The following is a 26,662-nucleotide window of genomic DNA, read 5'->3' as shown; positions in this document are numbered from 1 at the left end:
TTATAGCTGGATTTCATGGAGGCATTTTCTCAACTAACACTCCTTCCTCTCTGATGACTCTAGCTTATGTTCAGTTGGCAAAAATTTATCCAGTACAGTCTTTTTATAAAAACAGGTTCTCACTATGTAGCTGGCCCAGAACTCTGTGGACCAAGTGAGCCTTGAACTCACAGAGATCCTCCTGTCTCTGCCTCCTGAGTGCTGGGATTAAGGGCATGTGCCACCATGCTCAGCTCATTTTCTAAAGTGTAATTCTTAATTGAGTTGGGATATGGGAGGAGATAAAAACATGGTCACCAGCATTGTCCTGGGGTTGAAAAGAAAGACTTCCTAATTTAAGAAGTCAAAGCAAATAATCTCCTAGGCACCTCTCAGTTGCTTCAAGGCAGTTTATCTGCATTGCTCCTTAGAAGTTCTCAAATAGAAACAAGAGTTCAGTGCCAGGCGCGGCCAGGACATGGTGAGATTAAAGCTCAAAGTAGTGATTTTTAACTGTTGCTATATCCTTAGCCAATGGAACATCTGTGAGAATAGTGGGGTAATGGACATGTGTGTGGCACAGAGAACTTCAGATGGGTAGGACTGGGGACCATAGTCGTTGGTACGTTTTCAATTGCCCCCTTACACTACACAAACTTGTTCATTTCCTAACCTTGAAGATGCTAAAGATGCAAATGGCAGATGTTCCCTGGGCATTCCCAAGGCAGTAACCTCTTAGGTTAAAGAAGCCTTCCATTTCAGTCTCTGATGGTAAATCCCTTTATCTCCACTAGACACTCATATGCGTAGCACCTGCTATGGGGAAATCAAGAAAGGAGTGTGTGTGCGTCCATTCCCGGGTGCAGTGACCAAGTCTGAATGCTGCTGTGCTAATCCAGACTATGGTTTTGGAGAGCCCTGCCAGCCTTGCCCTGCTAAAAATTCAGGTAACTGCACATCGTAAGAAACTAGAAACTCGACAGTAGGATTCGGCCAAAGATTATGTCTACTACAAAATGATTTGTTTTCTGAACTGAAGAAGAAAGAGCCGGGTTCACATTGTCATATGAGGGAGGCAGTCAACCGTGAACAAGATCTATTTGCTGTTGTGATGGTGGCCCAGATTTTATACATGACTGCTACCCTGGCAGCATAAATAGGTTGACCTCCTACTTGCCAGTATTGAGCTTACAAATACAAAACAATCTGATTGGATCCTTTAAACTCTAGACACCTTATGATGTCAAGCCTCAGGTCCATTAGGTTGACTCTTGTTCATTGATAATTGCGATGAGCCTCTTTCAAATACAAATAAGTTCAGTGGGGTTCAAAAATAAACAAACTCCCTGCCTTTTCTCTAACTATTCACTGATTTCAAATTCTTGAGATAATATTCTCAGGAAAGCACTGATTTTTATCATTATTAAAATGAATGTACATAAAATTGTTATTTTAATGACTGAGTTATGGAACGGGCAGAGTATTGTTTAACTTTTCTGTCTCTATTGTTATGCTAATGAATGGATGTGGCGTGAGTGTGGCTTAACATTTCCCGTTTGTTTTTGATCACACAGCTGAGTTCCATGGCCTCTGTAGCAGTGGTGTTGGCATCACTGTGGATGGAAGAGGTGAGTCTGTTCAACTTGTGATTATTAAAATATAACGGTATAGCTTGCTGATTGTCAGATGAATGTGGTTATATTTACTGTGAAAATTCACAAGTGGAGAAATGGTTGTTAAGTTAGATGATGTTAAGTGGCGTTTTCCATGTGACTGCTTTTCATTACAGACAAATATTTATTGGTTAAAAGTGCTTCGTTGAGAATGTTACTAACAATCCATATGCATGATTTTATGTGCAAATTTTTTAAGACGGTGCTATATCATGTGATTATACAGACACAGCTAGAAAAGTATCCATCTGTAGGGATATTTGATATGGATCAAGTCTTAGACATATTATCCCAAAATTAAATTGTTTGTGTTTTAGAAACACCAAGATGTTTCTGTCCGGCTGTAGAAGTAAAATTCATTTAAGTTTTCTTATTGCAAACTTAGCGTCATGTTGTAAGAAACCTCTGAGAGGCAAGGGCATCTGTGTTGAATAGAGGAGAGTGTCTGATGTGATGTTACGTTTTAAATGAATATCTGAAACCAGAGAGGGAGGCAGAATTTTACTGGGATATTTTTTTTCTTCGGATGCAAAATGAAAAGCTAGATAATCATAGTTTCTAAGGAAGCCTTCCCAATTGCTTTTTCCCTTTTTTAAGACAGAGTCTCAAAGCCCAGGCTGACTCTGAACTCCTGATTCTCCTACCCTGTCCCAGGTGCTGGGGTTATACAAATATTCTATGGCTAACCAAGTTTTGTAAATTCTAATTCCTATAAACAATCATTATCAGAATCTGATCACAGTGAACAAAATTGGATTTTTGTATCACATTTTTGTCATTGATGATGAGGAGGATGAAGATGATGGCAATTAGGGTAATGATGAGGAGGAGGAGGAAGAAGAGGAGGAAGAGGAGGAGGAGGAGGGAGAGGAGGAGGAGGGAGAGGAGGAGGAGGGAGAGGAGGAGGAGGGAGAGGAGGAGGAGGGAAAGGAGGAGGAGGGAGAGGAGGAGGAGGGAGAGAAGGAGGAGGGAGAGGAGGAGGAGGGAGAGGAGGAGGAGGGAGAGGAGGAGGAGGAGGAGGAGGAGGAGGGAGAGGATTCCCTGTCAATGGCCCCCAACTAGAGCCTATTGCCTGTTGGGAACTGTATGCTTGTTTCATTTGGATTCACAAGTGACATTGTCCCTGGGTGACATGGCAGTCATTTACCCATGGTTTGCTGTAAATCACTGGGTTGTCAGCAGCCATGTTTTAGCGTCTTCTGTATCCACTCTTAACTCATCAACAATGAGAAACACTGTGTATCCCATGACTTAGGGAATTGCTAAATATGAGAACAAAGCAGGAACATCCTGTGACCATAAAATCATACAGGCCTTCCTCATAAATTTCTATGTTTTAATTAGATGGCTGTGATACTTATTAAATTGAGTTTTCCCTTGGATTTTGAGCCAACAGCCTGTAAATTTCCTTTATTAATTTTGTCAAAAATATAGACATACTGCATGACTTAATTATTTGGCTGCTGCCAACACCTTTCTTTTTCTCTGACTTACCAGTGGAGTGTCTTGTATCCTTCCATTTTATTTTTCTTTCCTTTTTTTTTTTCTAAAAGGCATATTGCAGTTTTCAAAGTTAGATATTTCACATGTTGGAAGTTCCTTATTAGATCCCTTTTTATCAACAAACAGGTGTCTGTGAGTGTTGACCATGCTATATTCCACACAGATATTAACGAGTGTGCCTTGGACCCTGACATATGTGCCAATGGGATCTGTGAAAACCTGCGAGGCAGCTACCGCTGTAACTGCAATAGCGGCTATGAACCCGATGCCTCGGGAAGAAATTGCATTGGTAAGTTACTGGAGGTTTATACACAAGGGCCATCCATGTCATCTAACCCCATGGATAAGAGAAGAAACAACAATTAATGAGAGCAACTTAGCTCCCCTCATCGCCTTTGCACCATACATTGATACAGAAGCATTCGTAATGAGTTTCACAGCACAGTGTCAAACTCAATGGAGTGCTATTACTTAAGATAATCTTTACCCAAATGAGTGAATCATTTGCCCACTGCTTCTCTGTACTTATTTTAATCCTAAATGTTTCCATCGAGACATGGACTTCAAAAACTAACACTCTTGGTAATAGTAAAGTTGGGAAAGGGGGATGCTCCAGATTAGAGGAACTTCAGCTTTATCCAGAAACCACTAATTCCCACCAGGTACCTAAATATGACAGCAAAAGTAAGTGTTTCCTTTTTTCAACTTATAAGATAATATAAGGGAAGGAAGAGCGAGCAACGGAAGAAGTAGTAATGAGCCCTTGCCAAGTCCTGTGCATTTTGCAAGGACTTGAGAAGATTTTTTAAAGCATTCACCAGCATAAGAACATAGCATTTGAATAGCACATGGTGAGTTTGCTCTAGCGTGGTCTAGAGATACTGAGGCAGAGAGGAGAGGGGGAGCCAGGGACCAAACAAAGAAAAGGGAAGCAGAAGTGGTCTGTGCATTACGCCTTTAACCCTTTCCGTCTCCTATCTTCCACTGGCTGCTTGCAGACATCGATGAATGCCTGGTTAACAGGCTGCTTTGTGACAACGGCCTATGCAGAAATACCCCTGGCAGTTACAGCTGCACATGTCCCCCTGGCTATGTGTTCCGGACGGAGACAGAGACCTGTGAAGGTAAGGACAGTGTTTCTTGACTCCGGCGTGCCCTTGCCCAGGAAGCACCAACATCAGTCACAGCGAATGAGGATGCTCTAAGGACGTGTGAATGAATGTCTTCCCTGCTTTATGATCTCTGTTCACTGCTTTGGAAGTTCGGGAAATGGCATTCATAAAAACACAGTTTATAAACAGATGTTGGTTCGTTCTGTTCACGTAGTCTCTCAACATAGTTTTCTCAACCCTTAGAAAAACCAACAGAGAGAGCCATATTGTTTGACTCCTTAAAATAAAATATCTGATTTTGTTCATTTGGTTCACCCTGGAAATAAAAATCACTGTGACACCTTAACCTACAAACCTTCATTCCAAAAAGACTCAGTTGTTAGCCACTTTATTATGAAATAGATGGTTAACAGTGTCAAAATCCTGACCCAGAAAAATATTTGGAGCCTATGTGAAACTAATGCCATGCTGAAATAGATAATCTATAAAAAGCATCATTTCTGTTTGACAAGTTAAAGGATGTTATTTGGATTTGTTCAATATTTTAAGACTTATTTTATGCCATGAGTTTCTACACAGTGCACGTTGCTTGAGCCAGTTAAGGGCTTAAGGAAATCTCTGGTTTCAGTGAGATTCAGGCTAGGACATGAGTGCATGAAGCTATGACATCAGTGCATGAGGCTATGACATCATGATTTGGTATCTTGATCACATGGTATTTCAGAATAATCTGTTTCTTAACTACCATTCACTCTCCTCCTGTAGTTTCTTTACACTCTGTGGGCCTGCAGGGGGCTCCTATAATATGCTCAAACCCAGTTGCTACTTCCAGATACTTCGATCCTTCTTAGAAGGGGGTATAAAACACCCATGGAAGGAGTAACAGAGACAAAGTGTGGAGCAGAGACTGAAGGAATGACCATCCAGAGACTGCCCCACCTGGGGATTCATCCCATATACATCGCAAAAACCAGACACTGTTGTGGATGCTAACAAGTGCTTGCTGACAGGAGCCTGATATAGCTGTCTCCTGAGAAGTTCTGCCAGTGCCTGGCAAATACAGAAGTGGATGCTCACAGCCATCTATTGTATGGATCACAGGGTCCCCAATGAAGGAGCTAGAGAAAGGACACAAGGAGCTGAAACTCCTTAGCTGCAGCTCCATAGAAGGAACAACAGTATGAACTAGCCAGTATCCCCAGAGCTCCCTGAGATTAAACCACCAACCAAAGAGTACAAATGGTGAGACTCATGGCTCCAGCTGCATATGTAGCAGAGGATGGCCTAATCAGTCATCAATGAGAGGAGAGTCCTTGTTCCTGTGAAGGCTCTATGCCCCAGTGTAGGGGAATGCCAGGGCCAGGAAGTGAGAGTGGGTAGGTTGGTGACCTGGAGTGGAGGGGATATGTGGAGGGAGGTTTTGGAGGGGAAACCAGGAAAGGGGATAGCATTTGAAATGTAAATAAAGAAAATATCAAAGAAAGAAATGGAAAGGAAAAAAAGAAAGTTCATATTAATTATTGCAGAATACCCTTCCCTTTTCTGTGGGTGTACTTGTCGCTCGGTGACTCCACAGTCAGGAAAAGTGCAATAGCGTTAGGATGGAAGAAGGAGGAGGAGGCGGAGGAGGAAGAGGAAGAAGAAGAAGAAGAGGAGGAGGAGGAGGAGGAGGAGGAGGAGGAGGAAGAAGAAGAAGAAGAAGAAGAAGAAGAAGAAGAAGAAGAAGAAGAAGAAGAAGAAGAAGAAGAAGAAGAAGAAGAAGAAGAAGAAGAAGAAGAAGAAGAAGAAGGGAGAAGAAGAAGAAGAAGAAGAAGAAGAAGAAGAAGAAGAAGAAGAAGAAGAAGAAGAAGAAGAAGAAGAAGAAGAAGAGAGAAGAAGGGAGAAGAAGGAGGAGGAGGAGGAGGGAGGAGGAGGGAGAAGAAGGAGGAGGAGGAGTTGCATTATCTTCATCTTTAACTTCAAAGCATTCTTGTGGACACAAACAAGTTGTATTGGACAAGAAGCCGCAACACAGGAGTCTCAGCTGAAGTCAGTAGAATGCAATTACAGAGCACAGTTCTAAGTTTGGGTTGAGCTGTGTGTGTGGAGGGGGAACCTTTGAAAAACAGTAGTTCATCAAAAGGTGTGGTGTCGGGGGTGTGGAGGAAGATAGTCATCTATGTAAAATCACATTTTCCTAAACTTAACTGAGGTAACTGTTTACCCATGCATCCTGGGTATTGAGTACATGGCCCCTCTCTACCTGATGCTCACAGGGTTCCCTAAGAGTGAGGGCATCTGTCAGTAAAGCCAGTGCAGGCTCCTCAGCTATGCGTGTGACAGTTGCTATTCTCTGGTTTCTGTTCTCACTCCTAACGCCCATTACCCTTCAACATTGCTCTGAGGAAAGTTTGTCTAGTCAGATTTCCCTGTATTGTCCCTGTCCCCCCACACCTACCCCACAGAGGGATGTGGTAAGGGATTGCTGGAGGTTTTTTGTTTGTTTGTTTGTTTCGGTTTTCCTGGGTGTTCACACTTTCTGCTGCCTTTATCCATTGTACCAATTCAGTTCTCTATTAAAGGGTAGGTTCATCTAAATCTCGGGAAACTTAAAAAGCAAGAGCAGATGAGTCGTCATCTCAATTAGCTCAGTACTGTCCATTATTTGGTCCGTTTTCCCATTCTGTTGAAACCATACATTCTGGTAACCACTTGAGAATAAAGTGAAAACTGAGTGGTTGGGGTCTGGTTCCGTGATATACATGCGGAATTGTCAAGGCAATCTTCGGTGGCCACATAAATTTGAAGGAACTTCTATAGCAAATCAGCCAACAAGGAAGGTTAGAGAGACAACTTGACTTATTTTGTTCAAAGGACACTTGTTCTTAACAAACCATCTGAGCCATTCATGGGAAAGAAGTTTGTGTTGTATAAATAAAGATAAAATAATAGAGAAATATTTTGGCCCCAACCGTATGGTGTTGGTGGACATAAAGCAAAACAAAAAAACAGATTTACACAGAAAACTTGCTCCCCCAAAATTTTACACTCTGTTATTTGAATTTCATCAAAAGATTTCTCCTAAATACTATGTCTGTACAAACCCACAGGCTATTCAACTCTCCTCCCCTTGGGTCTCCTGACGCCCCCCATTGGCCACAGTCAATTTGTCAGCCTGAGTTATCTCTCTACTCTTTCTTCATTAATTTCCAAGGGCTAGACAGAGAATTATTACCAGCATCAATGCAAACTTTGACTTTCTGTATTTATATTTTCTCTGTTCGCTTATTCTATTTGTAATTCATGTTTTCAATGGCTTACTTTAAATATATAATAAACAACAGTAACAATAAGCAGGATCTTCCTCTGTGTTTTAGGCCAGTTACCAAAAAAAAAAAATTATTTAATTTTGCCTGAGCTTGGAGAGTCTGTGAAAGTTAAATTTTTTACATCAATCGCTGTGGTTTAGATTGTGTTTCCAGTGACATAACTAGTTAAATGTAAACCAGATGTGCTTTGAAGTTTATTTCCAGAAATGTACAGTGAACTGTTTCAATTTCTGGTTCCATGACATTTATACCATAAAAAAATATATATATATTTAAGGGAAAAACTAAATAGCTGATATTTGTACTTGTCCCTCTATGTGTTTATAGTCTTTGAGTTCACCATTGCTTAATTCAAAATGAATCTTTGTAAAACTATGACACAGGCACTCGTCTTTGGGGGAAATCTTCTCACACATGAATTCATTGGAGAATTAAATGTGGGATCCCCTCAGACAGATTGCCTGTTCCCGGCACATCTAGTTTCTTCGGCTCTTGCGTTTTCATGGAAGGATTTCAATGTTGTGAAGCATTTGCTTTCATTAAAAAGGCTTACATCTGAATTAGTACATTATTAGGAAGACTTTTATTTCTCTTTTAAGAGGTCTTTTTCTACTGCAAGCACTCTGAAAGCCAAATGTAATTGTATCCCTGCACCCTGATAATTTATAGTTCAAGAACTAAATTAACACCTGAGCACCTCTTTAGTCACTCTGAAGAAGCAATAATCTTTCTCTATATAGATTTTTTTAATTAAAATACAACTATATAATTCTCACCTTGTCTCTCTTCTCCCTCTGACACCTTCCATGTACTGGTCTCTCAAGCTCATGGCCTCTGTTTCCTTGTTGTTGTTGTTGCTTTGTGTGTGTTTGTGTGTGTGTGTGTTTCTAAATATATAAATATAACCTTCGCAGTACATATGTTACTTGTACATATATGTTTTTAGGGCTGACCACTTGGTGTCAGATAATCAGAGATTCTTCCTGACTCTCAGAGTTCCTTACATGCCTGTAGTTTTTTGTTTATAGTTAGGCTCCCATGACATTTTCCTCTCCCGTATTAGTGTGTCTTTGGTCCTTTTACATAGGTTTCTGAATTGCTATTTTAAACCCATTAGCTGGCAGTCAGTTCTGAGCCTGCCCCCCTTTCAGGACCGGTTTATTTACATCTTATTTGAGATAGTCAGGGGCAAGAATTAGAGCCTTCCGGCTTTACTTATATGTCTTTGTTTCGGTATTTAAAGAAGAGAAATAATATATAGACTATTTTATATAGACTTGGGCTGGTGAGATGGCTCAGTGGGTAAGAGCACCCGACTGCTCTTCTGAAGGTCCAGAGTTCAAATCCCAGCAGCCACATGGTGGCTCACAACCATCCATCCGTAATGAGATCTGACGACCTCTTCTGGTGCATCTGAAAACAGCTACAGTGTACTTACATATAATAATAAATAAATAAATCTTAAAAATATATAGACTATTTTATATAGTCTATATTAAATCTAAAGCTATGTATGGAGGGCAGTATCTCCTTGGAATCTCAGAAATTCTACTGTCTAGCTAAGAGTGTTGAGGCATGTTGACTTGTTTGGAATCACTTAGCAAGTGGGGATGGGATCTCAATGATGACGCTTGTAAGCTGAGTAGTTGAGTTTGTATAGGAAGTGTCCTTAACGTTGTTGTTCATATTTTAACTGAGAATTGTGTTTGCCTCTTACTGAGGCATGTGTTAAGTGACTTTAGAACCTTGAGAAAATCACCTCTTTAAAAAATGTAGGTGGATTTCTGAATTCGAGGCCAGCCTGGTCTACAAAGTGAGTTCCAGGACAACCAGGGCTATACAGAGAAACCCTGTCTTGAAAAACAAAATCAAAAAAACAAACAAAACAAAACAAAAACAAACAGGTGTACTGTGATTCTTTTTACTTTTGTCACCAACAGGATTTGCTTACTGGTATATTGTTTGATTTAAGGCTAAAAGCCGGTAGTCATCAAGCCCTAATTGAGTGCAGTTAATTTTTTTTCTTTTTTTTTTTTTTCTTTTTGGTGTTTGGTTTTTCAAGACAGGTCTTCTCTTTATGGCCCTGGCTATCCTGGAATTCACTCAGTAGACCAGGCTGGCCTCGAACTCCGAAATCTGCCTGCCTCTGCCTCCCAAGTACTGGGATTAAAGGCGTGAGCCACCACTGCCCAGCATTTTTTTCTATTTCTAATGGTTCTAAAGATTGAATTTAGAGCCTGAGGCATATGCTCTACCTCTGAGCCACGCCCCCTCCTGAGCCACGCCCCTGCCTGAACCACGCCCCCTGCCACTCTGCCCCAGCACTCATTTTCCTATATCATATCTGACCAAACTTGGTGGTGTAAAGTAATTCTTTAACTAATCACGTAATTAATAAAGGGCTCAAGAAAGAGATTAATAGACGACAGCTGGGGAGAGTTCTGTAGCCTGGATTGATATCCCAGTTTTTATTTCTTGGTTTGCCTCTAAGAGTTAAGAATGAAAGCCATTGTTGATATACGTTTGTCTTCAAAGCTTCGCAGAAGCGTAAGTGACAGAAATATCCAACCTTTGTTGTGTCCCAGAGTCATACCTGGAGTTAGAACAAACTACAGAGCGAAACAAATCGACTATATACAGTTAGAGTCATAGAAGACATACATACTGAATCATCTTCCGAATAGAGTGTTGCTTACGGTCCTCCTGAGTCTCCAGTCATGTCGAGGGCTATCCGTGCTGTAGAACACATGTCTACCTTCCCTATTCACTTTAGGCCCTGTATATCCATATTAAAATTATAAGAGCCAAGTTTACCAGACGTTCTGGCACAGTCTGGCTTGCCTGGAATAATATTTTCCAGAAACACATGGCAGCTCTAACGGAATCTTTTCCTTCTGGATTGTAGATGTAAATGAATGTGAGAGCAACCCGTGTGTCAATGGAGCCTGCAGGAACAACCTGGGCTCTTTCCATTGTGAGTGCTCCCCCGGCAGCAAGCTCAGCTCCACTGGACTCATCTGCATCGGTAAGATCCCTGCATGGATCTCCCTGTGACAGTCGCTCATGCTCTTGCCTCAGCCTGAGGTGAAAACAGAGCTGACGGGGAGGAGAGCAGAAGAGCAGAAGCTGGGCAGGCTTTAACCAGTTAGGCTCTAGAACACCTTCCTTTCATGTCTGTAGATGCATGCTGCCACAGTTGTGAGCATTTCTGTGTATACACTTTTCTTACGTTTGAATCCCTTTGGCATGTGCACAGTCAAATCCCATCACAAAGACGTTTATTCCCAAATCATTATACACATTTCTTACCTTTAAATGAATCCCTTAGGCATCAGCACAGTCAAATCCCATCACAGAAACTTTAAATCTGTCATAATGAAAGACATGATGGGGTTTGGATTCAGTTCACAGGACAAGAGTTTGAAGATTTTTTTTTTAGGCACATAGAAGGAGTTCAGTATTTTCCTTTCCCTCGCCAATCGCAAGTTGATAGAATCCAGAGAAAGGAAGATAAGTGCTCTCTTACTTTGGAAAATCTCTAGGTGTGATAATATGACTCAAAACGTCTAAGGCCAGTTCTTTTATTCATGATTTTGCTCCAAGCTGGGATTTTGACATATAGCCCAGGCTGGCCTAGGATCTGATGCAGGGCAGGCTGACCAAGAACTCCATATAATTCCTCTGTCTCAGCTTCACAAGTCCTGGGATGATAGGTATGGGCCATCATGCCTGCTCAAGTCCAGGTCTTGGTAGTGACATATAATGTATGCAGAGTAAGTTAATTTGATTAAAGATGTATACAGACGAGGTCTACCCAGGTCAGTTCTTTCTATGTCTAGTGGCAGTGGCTCTATTTACCAGGCATGCCCAGACTCCCATCCTGCCTAGAATCCACCTTTAAAGGAAACTAATTCTTCTGATGATACTTGGCTTCACATCGCACCATATAAATGGGCGAGTTCTTGCTTACTATCTAAGCAAAGTGAATTCATCTCTGCCTTTTGTCCTTAGAGTTACCTAATGAAACAAAGATGTTTATTTCCAAATTATTAAGTCATTTTTTTCACTTGCCAACAACTGAATGCTACCACATTACCCACACAGAAACTTTAACTATTTTCATTCGTTATGATAAAATTTTGAGTATTTCCCTTGGTTCTCTTTCCTTCATGTGAATCTCACTCAGGTCACCAGGCTTGTGGGCAAGCACGTTTGCCCACTGAGCCATCTCTCCAGCCAGCCTTGAACACGTTCTTAGTGGGGCTGTTGGTGGTTCTGATCAGTGATGAGCCTGCCGCTGCTAGTCACCAAATCTGAGTCACTAAATTTGTAAAGGAAAGAAAATTCTACTTTGTGGTTACTAATGAAAAGTCGGATCATCTGTGACTTCACTAGGGTACTAAGGCTGGCTGCAGAGTTTAAGTTAGTCCTTCGGATATACTAAATGTGATTTTGTGAATGCTAAGGAGACAACCGTATCCTGGGTAGTGCTGTTCAGCTTTCTAGGACAGTGCAGTGAGTTCATCCTTACAGAGTTGTGTTGCTCTACTGGGTTAGCACCCGTGTCCCATGGGTCTGCACTCTTGCCCCATGTCCCTGACTTCTGCGGACAGAAGGAACAGCAGCTTCCCTGATAACAGGTCCCACTGTTTATCCCTCGTGGTAGATTATAAAGTCAGCCACTCACTTTCTCAGGATCAGCATTGTAAACATCCCAACTACAACCATTTTCTGGCTCCCTTTTTTCCCCTAATTTCTTTTGCTCTGTTCTTCTCCTGACCCCCAGCCTGCAGTGTATCACCAGTCAGCCCTTGATCTTTTTGCACTCACCCCTAGTTGTTCTCTGCACTGTTTCTCAGTTCCATTGGATCCATCCTCACCTTTCTATTAATCCCGGGATTGTGTCCCCACCCGGCTGCAGCTATTTCTATGTGGATGTCTCTGGACATCTCAGCGAAGATGACTAACACCACCAGGTTCTGAGTTTCACACTTGATCCTGTTTCCTAGAAACATTTTTGTCTTGGCAAGTGGCAGCCCCATTCTTTCCATTGCCACCCCAAATTCTCCTCTTCAACCTTAATGACTTACTCCCAAACCTCACAGTGAATACCCACGACCCATATTTCAACCACTCTTTACCCCCACTCATTATTTGTCTTCTATTTTTAATAATTCATTTAGGTTAGCTTAGCAGAGCGATATATTTCATCACAGCATCTTCATATGCACATATCATTATATTGTATTCTTATGCATCCCCCTGTCTCTCTGACCTCCCTTGCAAGCCCCCATCACCTTCCCTACACAAACCGGTTCCTTCTCTCCCCCCAGTTGGCCCCCCTTTTTATTTCCTCTTTTATATATTCCATTACTGTCTTTATTTGCCCCTCCCTAAAGATCTATTTCTCCCCACTCATGCTTCCCTGTCTAGTTGTGATATACAAATATGTATGTATAAATATACACACATACATATATACAGATGTATATTTCAATCTATGTTATGTATATAATATTTGTCTTTCTGAGTTTGCTTATTTCATTTAACCTTCCCAATTGGGTTTATTTTCCTACAAAAGTCACAAAATCCCATTATGTCTATGTACATACTTTCTGTATGTTTATCTAGTTCTGCCCGCCCCCTGACCCAGCTCCTCCCATGTCCTCATTCAGCTACTCCCACACTCTCAGCTCCTCCTACACCCTCGTCTCCGCCTATACCCTTAGCTCCTCCCATACTCTCACTCAGCTCCTCCCACACTCACCCAGCTCCTCCCACATCTTCACTCAGCTCCTCCCACCCTCTCACCCAGCTCCTCCCACACTCTTACCCAGCTCCTCCCACATCTTCACTCAGCTCCTCCCATACTCTCACTCAGCTCCTCCCACACCCATACAGCTCCTCCCACACCCATACAGCTCCTCCCACATCTTCACTCAGCTCCTCCCACATCTTCACTCAGCTCCTCCCACACTACCCAGTTCCTCCCACACTCTCACCCAGCTCCTCCCACATCCTCACCTTCTGCCCACACCCTCAGCTTATATTTTGATATTCCTAAGGTGTGTGCAACCATATGTGCTTAAGAGTTTATTATCAGAATCGTCTGAGGAGAATGTCAAGAATGCAGATTTCTGACCTGCACACCTGGACCTATGTATTAATTAATTAATCAAGGATACTGCAGTCTCGTGCACACTTAGCTGAACGCTGAGTTCTCCAGTGAAAACTAGGCATGTAGCTATATAGGCAGTTAGAATTTGCATGTCAGCTTGGAATACGTTCGCTACCACTGCTCAAAAATCTGTTGTCATTTACTTTGTTCAATTAAAATCTGTTGTTCTATCGAAAGCTTCCCACTGACCATCCCCCTAGACACATGTGGAGTCAGAAGCTAAACGTCCTTGGTAGCTCACGGGGATTTTACTATTTAAAAATAAAAAGTTAAATGAGATGTGAAGAGAGACATTTTAAAAATTAGAAGTGGCTCTCTAAGTTGGCCAGATTGCTAGGTGATTTTTATATCTTGTTATATTTCTCTAGGTTCAAATAATTGACTATAAATAATTACATATTATTTTTGGATCTCGAGCTAAAACGATAGATCTGCAGGGCAAAAAGGCCTAAAAGAAAATATGCCTTGTGTAACCAAGACATGACATACTGGTCATTTCACCATTACGTCCTAGCATCAGATGATTGCTGTCTTTATTTTCTTTAGATTTTTTTCCAAATTATTAATCAAGTAAATGTCTTCAGTTGGGGAAATCTTAGATCCTCTAGTACGGAAGGTAGATTTTGGCTGGCTTGTTCAGTGAGGAGTGAGGTAACAAAGAAACTCGGGGTATATTTGTTCCTAACTATCAAAGCACATTCTATGAAGGACTTTCCTTTCCACATGTGTTATGGTATGATCATGGCAATTTTCTACATTCCTAGTACCAGAATCAACCCTCAGGCAACAGTTATTCCTCCATAGATTATTAATAGAGATCATCATATAAATGGCCACATTGTATGAGATAGTGTCAGTCAGTATTTAACTTATGCCATATTTAAATGCAGGCACATGTCCGTCTTTTCAAAGAACATGCTATAAAAATGATTTTAAGAATGAATACTCTGGTGCCTTTTCACACTGTAACATAGCTTTAGCGTGCACAAGAGTTCATTGTCTGCCGATAGAAGAACTTATCAACCTCTCCGATTCCTTTCCAGACAGCCTGAAAGGGACCTGCTGGCTCAACATCCAGGACAACCGCTGTGAGGTGAACATTAATGGAGCCACCCTGAAATCCGAATGCTGTGCCACGCTTGGAGCCGCTTGGGGGAGCCCCTGTGAGCGCTGTGAGCTAGGTAGGAGCCTGACCAGACCCTCCGACGTGGCCACTGGAATGTCCTCTTTAAATCAATGGTCACTCCTTCTCACAGTGTGTCCTAAGTGGTGGGAAAAACGGCTAGGCTGTCTTCTCTCCAAAACTGTGTTCCCAGGAAAATTCGTTCTCCTCTTGAAGTGTATGTTTAACAGAGAGCAGATCCTCTAAGTATCTCAGATGTGGAGAGGAAATTGGCTCAAACTTTATGTCCTCATCTGAATGTCCCAGTGGGATGTGATAGCCTCTCCCCCGAGGTTTTGACTAGTTTGCTTTTAAGTCAGTTGTCAATTTGAACAGAGATGAATTGCAGGAGAAATCATTTTAAACTGTGTCAACACTGATAGCGTTACCATAGCAACTGAAGTGCTTTCTGAATCAAAGACAATTGGTCCTAGATCTTTGCGACCCCACTTTAAATTTAATTCCCTCACCCTGTCTCTTGAGCCTGAGACCCATGTATTTTTTTATATATGTATATAAAGAAGTCAAATGCTGTCCTGCTGTTCTTACAGATGCAGCTTGCCCAAGAGGGTTTGCCAGGATCAAAGGTGTGACTTGCGAAGGTGGGTGTGACGAGTGAATGAAATGAACTGCTATTTTACTTGCGAGTTGCTAGTCACTGTTCTCACAATTTAAAAATCACTCCGTGTAATTAACATGGTGTGCTTAGGAAATAGCTTTGAGGTTCCCACTTCTCTTCTTTATACAGTTGAGGAAATTTCATAAGGAAGTCCCCCAGCCTTCCAGGCACAGAACAGCTGGCGAGGGAGCATGTCTGGGCTACACTTTTATGGACCAGCAAGACTGCGGTCGTCTGCACAGCTGGTGCCCAGGAAAGCTGGTGGCTGCCTTGTGGAATTTTTTTTTTTTTTTTTTTTTTTTTTGCTTAAACTCAAGTAATAATCCACACTGTGTTGCAGATTGAACAGGCCACACAGGAAATGAGGCTACACCTGCTTTTTCTATTTGTGACATCTTTACCTTTCTGCTTACTGCATTCTCCCCCCTCTACAGACGTTAATGAATGCGAGGTGTTTCCTGGCGTCTGTCCAAATGGACGCTGTGTCAACAGCAAAGGCTCTTTCCACTGTGAATGCCCTGAAGGTCTTACTCTGGATGGTACTGGCCGGGTGTGTTTAGGTGAGATGAGTTTTCCTGTCTATATGCCTGGAGCTAACCATCATTTCTGTTGTCCTTTGGATGGAAGCCAGTCCAAAACCAGAATCTATACTTGAAGAAATGGCTTTAAATGAGATACTGTTGGAGGGAGAAAATATATGTTTTATATATGTTTAAATGTGTTTAAATATCTGTTTAATATATGTTTAAAATAGCTTAAAACATTTTCATGACTAAAAAATAGCATTTAATCCTTAGTTTCTGATACTTTAGACAGGTTGAGTTATTCATATGAAGTTAATAGGAGAAGAAAACTAGGCATAGTTTGAACCTAGTATTTAAAACATTATCATATACCAGCCCACTGCAGCTGGACTCTCCAGATAAAGGGGGAGGGGCAAAGGTATGTCAATCATCCTGCTCCCTCCTCTGCCACCATTAAAGGGCAGATTTTCTTAGTGCTTTTTTTTTTTTTTTTTTTTTAAACTAAAGTCATTATCAACAATGTATGGATGGTGGTTTGGCCTTAGGCTTTTTCAGGGCCGTAGCTGAAATAATTTGAGTTTCATAAAATGGAAAAAAAAGAGCTCTCCTTTATTTCGTGTTATATGTGAGCAGAAAGTTCTTTTTTTAAGACTACTTTTCCCAATAAGCTCTGGAATAGTGAAGTTGTAGTTTGCAAAACATTTTTTATGTCAGCGCTGTTGTGTTTGGCACTTAAGAAGGTAGACAGAGAAGGAATAGTGGTAATGCCATATTAGACAGTCTTCAAGTATTTAAATGTATCAATAATATTTTTCCACTACTAGTTTAGTAGTTAACTCCACAGTACTACAGAGCTTAATTTACTGTAACAGAGACTTCATTTTAAGTTAATTTTGACAGCATATTTGAGTCTGGATAGAAAGCAGTATTGTGGTTCATATGGAACCATTTAGAAAGCACATATTCAACATGGAATTTTTTTAATTTGGCTGATTTTTCTTCTTGTGGATGTGTGCATATCTGAGTGCTTGCATCGACATTGGTACACTTAAGAGTCCATCACAAGTCAACTCTTTCTTCTCAGGTTGCTCTCCAACTTCTTCTTGAGACTTGATCTCTCACTGATTCTAGAGCTTTCCATATTGGCTAGACTAGGAGGGCAATGATCACCCTGCCATCCTTTGTCCCCACCACTCCAGAGCTGGGGTCAGAGGTATACACCACCCCACATGGCTTATACTGAGATTGCTGGAAATCTAAGAACCTCACAACCCAAATAGTGCCTTCGTGAGCCTCTTACTTGATGAAAGATTTTGTTCTTTCTAACTTGTTCTAAGTTGACACCTGCTGAGGATGTAAGGACATCTCAGGGGGTTGGCGTGTGGCGGTGTAAAGATGCTAAGGACGGGTTAGTGATAAGCTGCTGTATTAGAGCTTCATATAAAATAAGGATGTCATCTCAAGCGTTGGCAGGAGGTAAGCTGACATAACTGAGTGAAACACAATAAGGAGCAGAGGGGATTGTGGCAAACTCCCGATCCTACATGCCATCGGGTTCCAAGGTTCTATTGTAGGTTTTGCAAGCCAGTCAACGTGTCTACTTAGGTTTTGTTGCCCTGTGCCCTGGCTATCTCAATTCTTGGTGTAAATGCTGGTATGAATCTTCACAATAAAAATACAAAATTACTCTTCTCAAATATAAAGACTTCTTAAATTCTTGGTTCCCATAACCCATGGTTCCAGTTTATCACAGAATGACTTCTGAACAGATTACTTCAGTGGCCCTCGGGCCACCTGTGTGTAATTAAAATTTAGTTATTAAAACCTTCTCATCACAGGAAGAGTCCTCCTTCCCTAGTGGCAGTGCTGGGTGAAGCCAACCCAGAGATCAGAACTAGGGAAGTTGTGCTAATGAGACTTTTAGATATGGCCAAGTATGTGGCTTTTGCTTCCTATTAATGTAGACAGACTACATGTAAGACTCAAAATGAAACATTACCATGCTCCGTCTTAGTCTTGATTCTTGGAAATGTGTGTTACACAAGGTTAGAGACAGTTGTAGAGGTTGCTGCGACCTTTGATTGAGAATGTGAAATGCTCCACACGGACAACTGAAGAGCAAACTTATCTCCTCTTTATAGTGACCCTTCTATCAGGATGCTCTAACCTCTGTGAAGCAGTTTTCAAGCTTCATGCCATGCCTCAGAATATTTTCGCCAAAATCATTTTATTTAGCTATGAAAACTCTTTTTCTGAGCCTGTTATTCTTTTTTTTTTTTTTTCATTAGACAGTGTGTGACCGTAGGTCCCCCATCTCTGTTGACCAACACAAGAGCCTATTGTCTGTAGATCATACTGGCTCAACCTCTTTATGGCTGTTCATTGCTGTTCTGGGTCTCTAAGTAACTCAGGCTAAGCACTAACATACAGTTTGGTACAGTTTGAAGTTAGGAGGAAAATATTCACTTAAACAAATGATTTGGCCCCTTTGTGGTGAAGAATTCAACATGTCTATATGACTCAGGAAAAACTCAAATGCAAAATTCGTAACAACAGAACAAAACCCAGTTGAAGTAAAAACATCTTGTTCTAGTAAGTTGCAGATGGGGTGCAACAACTATTACTGTTTATGATTAGATCCTAACAAGACTGACTAGACCCTAACAAGACTAAATAGACCTTAACAGAACTGATGGGGCTCTAACAGGACTGACTAGGCCCTAACAGGACTGACTAGGCCTTAACAGGACTGATTAGGTCCTAACAGGACTAACTAGGCCCTAACAGGACTAACTAGACTCTAATAGGACTGATTAGGCCCTAACAGGACTAACTAGACACTAACAGAACTAACTAGACCCTAACAGGACTAACTAGACCCTAACAAGACTGCAAATTTACTTTAAAGTTGTGACAAAGAAGAACCCATCATCGAAATTACTGTTCTGATGTGAAAAATGTAAAAGTGAGATCATGGGCCAGGACATGGAAGAGTCATGCCATCACAAGAGCTTTTCGGGGTTCTTTGTGAGAGTTAAGTAATCTCCTAAAGAGACCACCTTCACTCTCCCTACATGACTGTTACCATGGAGTCCATTCAAGGTGGTGACCAACTGATCTCTCACTTCAAGTCTGTCTCCAGCCCACCGTCATCCACTGCTTCCTTGAGTCCGCTTCACCCAGCATGGCCACTGAGGAAGGAAGAGTCCTCGGAGATGTAACAGTGTTAGCGTGGAGCCCATAGTTTCCGAGGCACTAAGCAGGGATAGGATGCTCAGTGAGTGCTCCCGCGCATGCTCAGACTGCACATGTGCTCTCCATGCAGATATCCGTATGGAGCACTGCTTCCTGAAGTGGGATGAGGACGAGTGCATCCACCCTGTCCCTGGGAAGTTCCGCATGGACGCCTGCTGCTGTGCAGTTGGGGCAGCTTGGGGTACAGAGTGTGAAGAATGTCCTAAGCCTGGCACCAAGGAATATGAGACCCTGTGCCCGCGGGGCCCGGGCTTTGCTAACAGAGGGGACATCCTCACTGGGCGTCCATTTTACAAAGGTAAGTACAAGCTGGTCTCCGACCCGCCATAGTCACTGGGCACCCTCTACGCTCTCTGAGCATTGGTTAAGTTTTCAACATATCATTGGTGGCCAACCTAAGGTCCAAAACTATAAATGACATGGACAAAGTGGTGTGGATACAAAGCTGGGAAACACAACAGTGATCATTCTGTCTCTCTTTCTGTCCTTGGACTTTTCTTTTGACATAGCTTGAGGAGAGGCCACTCTGCCTACTACCTCAGCAGCAGAGAGATCTCTGTCTCCACTTATCTGTGTAAGCAACAGCCAGATAGACGGGAGCAAGACTCGGGTGATGGTGGAGACTCTCTCCTATGGTGGACACTGCCCTGTGCCATCTCTGTAGTCGTTGCCAACCCGGGGAGCTGCCCCTGTCGATGGGTGCGTGGTTACTGTGTATGGCAATCAGGTTGTAAGTCGAAGTGATGGAGGTGCTCATCCCCTGTCGACCATCTCCCCAGTCGTCCTTCCCTCTGCTTACAGATATCAACGAGTGCAAAGCCTTTCCTGGGATGTGCACCTATGGGAAGTGCAGAAACACAATTGGAAGCTTCAAGTGCCGTTGCAATAATGGCTTCGCCCTGGACATGGAGGAGAGAAACTGTACCGGTAAGATTATTTTTCTCTATGAATGAACCCCTAGCTCTCTTGCTTGAATAATCTGCCTTCAAAAGTCCATCTTCTTGGTGAGAACGTAAAACACCTCTCCCCCTCCCCCTCCCCTTCTCCCTCTCTCCCTCCCCCTCCCCCTCCCCCCTCCCCTTCTCCCCCTTCCCCTTTTTCTCCCCTCCCCCCGTTGGACTTTAAAGCCAGATCTCCAAATAACTTAGAGCGCTACAAAACAGCACAAAACGCAGTTATTTGTATGTAAAAATAATGATCTTCAAAATGTATGAGTACTAAAGTATAGAGCCACTAAGAGCCTGTGCCTGCTATATCATATTTGAAGACTCTGCCAGGAATTGTTTTAGTTAGTTAGAGACATGTTTCCACTTCTTTTCCTCACCTGCAGACAGATTCTTACCCACTTTGGATTGAAAAGAGATGAATTTAGGAAGGTTTCTGTTTGACGACAGGCAATTTATTGCAAATGCTTGACCAGTGTTGCCAGGAATTTCTGTACAGAGTTGCCAGCATCCGTGTATGGAATGTCCAGGGGTAGACGTTCCCCTTTTCTGACCTCTCACCTGGCCCTTTTTCAGCGTGCCCATTAAAATGTCTCTCTTGCCTGCTTCCTGAGGCTGCACAGCCTGGGCTAGGCCTGGGTATTTCAGTTCTGCTTTGTCTTGCTGCTCTGCCCCTAAGCCTTCATCCCCCTCACCATCATCAGCATCTGTCCTGGAATGCCAACATTCCAGCAGGGCCCTCACTACTGCTTAGCAAACTCCCACTTTAGCTTCCCAGAGCTTTTGAAACATCTCTGTGCCTCTGAACTATTGACATACCTTCATAGCTCTCCTTTCTTCATGACTGTTCCCAGGCATCCTGTTCTCATGGAAGTCCCTCTTCCACTCTCGCCCCTCCTCCAGTGTCAGAGAGCCACAGGTTCTCCCTGTTTGAAGTGAACTCCTGTCTCTCCAGTCCTCTCCACTCCTGCTACAGGATAAGTCTCTGTAGCCTTGATTATTCACCCTATCTTGTCCCCTCTTCCATCTCCCTTTTGCACACATTAAAGGAAATTCCTCAGCCCCGGCTCCCCTGCCTGCCCTTGCCCCCATCTCTGCCTATTCTCCTGCTTCCTGCCTCCCAACCCGTACCCTCTTCTTAGCCAGCTATTCATTTCACAGTTGTGACAGTTGATGAAGCATCTTGACCACAGCCTAAGGTAACATCTCAGGTGACATCTGAGAGCATTCTGCCAGCTTTGTACCCCAGGAATACAGGAAGAAGAGAGTCTTTCCTGATAGACCTTTGTCTACATTTCAGTCGCTGCTATCTGGCAGACATACCAGTGCCTTCTCATCTATTGAATTTCCACAGCCAAATCCTTCATTTTTGCAACCATGAGAGTTTTCACAATTGCTCTGTAGTAAAGCTTTAGGTCTGGCATGGTGATTCCACCAGAGGTTCTTTTATCCTTGAGAAGAGTTTTTGCTATCCTAGGTTTTTTGTTATTCCAGATGAATTTGCAGATTGCACTTTCTAATTCGTTGAAGAATTGAGTTGGAATTTTGATGGGGATTGCATTGAATCTGTAGATTACTTTTGGCAAGATAGCCATTTTTACAATGTTGATCCTGCCAATCCATGAGCATGGGAGATCTTTCCATCTTCTGAGATCTACTATAATTTCTTTCTTCAGAGACTTGAAGTTTTTATTATACAGATCTTTCACTTCCTTAGTTAGAGTCACGCCAAGATATTTTATCAGCCTGCCCCTCAAAAAATGCCATTTTTGACCCAGCCATCCTGGACCTGCATAGGCAAAGCAGTTGAGGCTCTTCCAGCTCTAGCCTTAGCTCTTGCTTGTAATGTGCAATTAGACAAGTTTCTTAATCTCAGAAACAAGCACCTTCCACAACAGGAGCCGGTTATTAGTAGCACTGCCTTGTTTAAGAACAGAGAACAAATCCCTTCCAATGCTATTGGCTCCCATTCTTGTTAGCAGGTGGCATTCTGGGTAATCAGGACCATCCTGCCTACATTGTCAGCCTCTGCAGCCAACCGCTCAGCAACCGTTGGCTTCTGGAAAAACCAGTCGCCACTCTTCTGTGTGCTTGTCGCTGCTTGTCTAGTTATTACACCTCTTGAAAGTTAGAATTTCATACAACCTTCAGGCTCAGTTCGAAAGCCTTGCCTTTCAAAACTCGTAGCAGAGGATGGCTTGTAGCAGAGGATGGCTTGTAGCAGAGAGGATGGCTTGTAGGTCTATGTGCAGCGGTGTGTATGTGCCACTGTTCCTGTGCTTGCCTCCCTTCATGGTAGAGATGAGCTCTGCTATAGATAAGAAGACAAAGATAAAGAAAATGGTTGAATTTTCTAAATCCCCAGAAGATGAAGGACTGGGCTGTCCTCAGGCACCTTGTCATAAAGCCTGTCATTCTACCACGTGGTGCTCCCACCACTTTACATTTACCGAAACTGTCCCCTGCTTATCACAGGCTTTATTCTGTTCCCCTGAGGATGCTGAATGGCAGCCACCAGAAATTGATGGGCCAATTGTGTCAGTGAGGTTTTTGTTTAAGAGAAAGCACTTTGGTGTTCTGGGTATGGCTGATAACTGGGGGAAAACAGTAAAAATGGAAAGTAGGAACTGTGACTGATCCCACCAAATGTGCAAGTTGCCCATTGATAGCCTATACAAAAAGACTTCGATTTCAGTTCACCAAGAGACAATGAGCCTGGTGTGCCAGCATGTGTCTTTAATTCAGCATTTGGCAGGGAGAGGCAGGTGGATCTCATGTATGTAGTTCCTCATGTATGTAGGACGTTCCAGGCCAGTCTGAGACACAGTAAGACCCCGCCTTAATAAATCAATAAATATTTTAAAATGAAACAAGATAGTGGCAGACACATTTATTTAATTGTTACTTTAAAAAATATGACTCCTATTTTCTTAAATATCTTTTGTGTACATTCAATCTCTGTACTGAAAATATGTTACAGGTGTGAGAGGTCTCTCCAAACTTTCTGAGAAAATATGTTATAGGTGTGAGAGGTCTCTCCAAACTTTCTGAGAGTGCCCACACACTATTAATGATTCTAACAGTAATATAACAAACATAGCAAAATAGGAGCACATAATTTTCCTTTATTTTTAGAAAGTCAGATAGGTAAGCACTTCTCATCCGACTGTGACACAGATCGCATTACAGGTTCATCCCAGGGCCCTGCTGTGTCCACACGCTCTCTGACTGAAGGAGTGTGCTGTGGCTGCCTTGGAGGCTACCTCTCTGTGTCCTGCCAGGCAGCCCTGCTCAGCATCAGTGTCCCAGGTCCACATGCTCCCACCCTTGGCTGGGGTAGCAGAATGAACACTCTCCATGCCTTGCTATGGCTTCCTCCCATGTGAGCACACTGCCTCCTCACGTAGACCACAAGGGAGTGGCGGGATCTCTTCTCTATTACTACATCTAAGCCACAAAGAGAAGGCCACATTTCAGAATTTAAAGACCCGCAGGCCCCAGCTGCCGGTTGACCATGACAGTTTTGACAGTTGGAGAAAGGAATGTGCCTGCTGAAGGCCTGGTCCCCTCCACCCTGTCTCTTCAGAACATTTCTTGCTGCTCTCTACCCTGATTTCCCTAAGTCTCGGATGTGCAGTACCCTCCCCTAGAAGACCCCATTCAACACTCTCTTATTTCTCTCTGTATTTTTCTTTTTTCTTTTTGAAATCGGGGGCAGACATTGATGAGTGCAGGATCTCCCCTGACCTCTGCGGCAGTGGCATCTGTGTCAACACGCCAGGCAGCTTTGAATGCGAGTGCTTTGAGGGCTACGAGAGCGGCTTCATGATGATGAAGAATTGCATGGGTAAGCGAAGCCAGACCCTCCTGGCTGGGCTGGAACCTAAAAACTGTATGCTCATCTTCTGCTGTGCCTCTGCTGCCTTCAGGGCTGTGGCAGCACCCTTGACAGGGTGTGTGCTAAGCACAAAGGCCTACAGAATCCCTTCCCTGAGCTGGAAGCAGCACACAGACTACCCAGGATGCATTTCTTTAAAATGGATAACCTTGTGCTGTCTGCAAATTTGTATTCTGCCTTGCCAGTTCCATGAGAACTGTGTCTTATAGTTGTGATATTGAAAAATGTTTGGGTCACTATATGATGTGTTTATATCTTGTGACTTATGGGACTTAACATATAAGATGTTGCCACTCTAGGGAGTCCAGCCTTTTCATATTGCAACAGGGTATTGTTCCCTACAATGAGCTGGGCTGGACTCTCTTGGCTGTCTTGGGCTGCATGCAGCCAAGGGCCAGAGACTGGACATCTCAACTGTAAACCTTCAGGAGTTTTAAGAATTTATTTTTGTAGTTGGATTCAAGCTATAAACACTAAAATGACCGAGAATAACATATGAACCCAAGTCTATGGTGATATATAAGAGAAAAGTTATATGGATCACCTCTCACCAGCCATTATTTTATACATGAACATTTTTCAATAGTTTACTATAATAACAGTAGAAGTTACTTAATTTTTATATTGAAACAACAAGTAAAGCTTATCCCACTTCTGATTGGGTCTGTCTTTATGTTTAAGGCACATACCTACCTTCTAACGGCCCTTCTCCCGTACTAGGTGTGTAAATATATTTTCCTCAGGGTGCTTTAATGAATCTCACGTTTTTACCTTTCAGACATTGACGAATGTGAACGTAACCCTCTCCTTTGTAGGGGTGGCACCTGCGTGAACACTGAGGGAAGCTTTCAGTGTGACTGCCCACTGGGACACGAGCTGTCACCGTCCCGTGAGGACTGTGTAGGTGAGTTTTTTCCCCTTCGGAAAAAAAAATCCAGTGAGCACCGTGAGTGAAAATCAGGAGTCACCTCTAGTGAAAGCAGCCGTCCTGTGGCTCACAACAACCTGGAAATCTGGATTCCCAGTGTCTGGTTTCTAGAATGTTGGGCGCTGGGCTGCTTTCCATGGAAAGACCTCTGTGCATGGTCATAGGTTCCGTGATCCCAGTGGGGTTGTGAGTAAGCTGGCCAGGTCACTCTCTGGACAGTTGTTGTCCTGTCCATATACCTGTTCATCCCCTGTTCTCTCCCTGCTCCGTCAGAGTACATGTAGACCCAGTTCTTCACACCCATGTGTGACCATGAGAACCCCCTTGGTGCTTCATGGCTCCTCAAGGTCTCCTACTAGAACCAAGTTCCGGAGGTGACTGGAGTGTGCTTGGGCATTTCCTCGTTCCAGCTGCTCCTTGTAAATCCACACAGTGTTTACCACGTCCTAGTACACTTGCTGTTCAGCACGGACGTAGCCTGGGGGCATCGTCTTCAGGAGACCTCTTCCTCAGAACTCTTGGAGCACAGCCCTTCAGTGCACACACATTAATTTACAAGCCACATAGATTTCTGTACTGGTACATAAAATGAACCTTAAGTAATACACTAAACAGACATTTTCAGAAGGAGGGATTTAAAGTCTTAAGTAGTTTTTTTTAATTTTGATAACAGTACAAAAGACGATTTTACACTGGTGATTTGAAGAAGCCATCGCTGGACATGCTGCAGTATAGAGACTCAGAAAACCACGCCTGAATCTACTTGTGTTGTTACTTAGCGTTCATCAACCTTATGGCTGAAGAAATTTACCCTTCAAAAGGGCAATATATATTATAAAATCAACGCTTTGTAACGTGTGTACTTGATAAATATAAGCATAAATTTATATAACATAATGTCTAGGTAACTGTGTGAGTCTGAAATAATTTCTTCTTACAGCCAGTTACTGTCTGTGGTCACTGGGTCTGACGTACATTCCTTCAGATGAGCATCTCACATATACAAATGGATCAGTCTGACATTTTCTGGGTGTTCTCTAGGAATTTACTAATTTATTCCACATATTTTTGCATGACTTTTTTTTTAAAGGAAGGTATTTGTCTTGTAAAGGCCAAATTGCTTTAAACTAAGAGTTGTGGACTGAAAATCCACATATGCAGTCACATAAACACCTCAGTGAAAACACACATGAGGGCCTTATTGTCATGCCTCTGTTCCCTGGAACAGGTATCTTCCTTCGGGATAGTTTAAGTTGTAAGGGCCGCACCCAAACAGCTCTTGGAGACTATGTGGGCACAACAGTATAAACCCATAAACTGGTTATAAGCTTCATTTGTGGGCCTACACTATGTCCATGCACTCTGACATAGCAACAACTAGCTGCCATGGCTATGTAATTGTAATTAGAATCAAATAACATTAAACACTGCACAGTTGTGTCACATCTATTTCAAGGGTTAGTAAAACACTACAGATCCATTCCAGAAACTCTAGATAGAGAAGGGAATGCTTCCAACACAAGAGAAAGATCTGGTGTCAGTGGATAGAGGGCCTAACATTTTCACCGAATAGCCCAGG

The 26,662-nt window shown here is 42.6% G+C and overlaps 1 protein-coding gene across 1 annotated transcript in view; it reads left to right on the top strand.

The window, feature by feature from the left end:
• Positions 1–26,662, top strand: part of Fbn2 (fibrillin 2) — a 198,052-nt gene that overhangs the window by 108,725 nt on the left and 62,665 nt on the right. Inside the window, exons 16-27 of the mRNA XM_021150431.2 lie at positions 774–926; positions 1,554–1,607; positions 3,319–3,444; positions 4,154–4,279; positions 10,481–10,600; positions 14,797–14,934; positions 15,467–15,517; positions 15,969–16,094; positions 19,384–19,611; positions 20,115–20,240; positions 23,976–24,104; positions 24,934–25,059. Of these exons, the coding sequence (XP_021006090.1) occupies positions 774–926; positions 1,554–1,607; positions 3,319–3,444; positions 4,154–4,279; positions 10,481–10,600; positions 14,797–14,934; positions 15,467–15,517; positions 15,969–16,094; positions 19,384–19,611; positions 20,115–20,240; positions 23,976–24,104; positions 24,934–25,059 (1,503 nt within the window). The remainder of the gene's footprint in view (positions 1–773; positions 927–1,553; positions 1,608–3,318; positions 3,445–4,153; positions 4,280–10,480; positions 10,601–14,796; positions 14,935–15,466; positions 15,518–15,968; positions 16,095–19,383; positions 19,612–20,114; positions 20,241–23,975; positions 24,105–24,933; positions 25,060–26,662) is intronic.

The sequence above is a fragment of the Mus caroli genome, unplaced genomic scaffold (assembly GCF_978045245.1).
Source record: "Mus caroli unplaced genomic scaffold, Mus_caroli_1 scaffold_19, whole genome shotgun sequence".
NCBI lineage: Eukaryota > Metazoa > Chordata > Mammalia > Rodentia > Muridae > Mus > Mus caroli.
The sequence above is the reverse complement of the archived record's forward strand: the minus strand, read 5'-3'. Positions and strand labels throughout refer to the sequence as shown.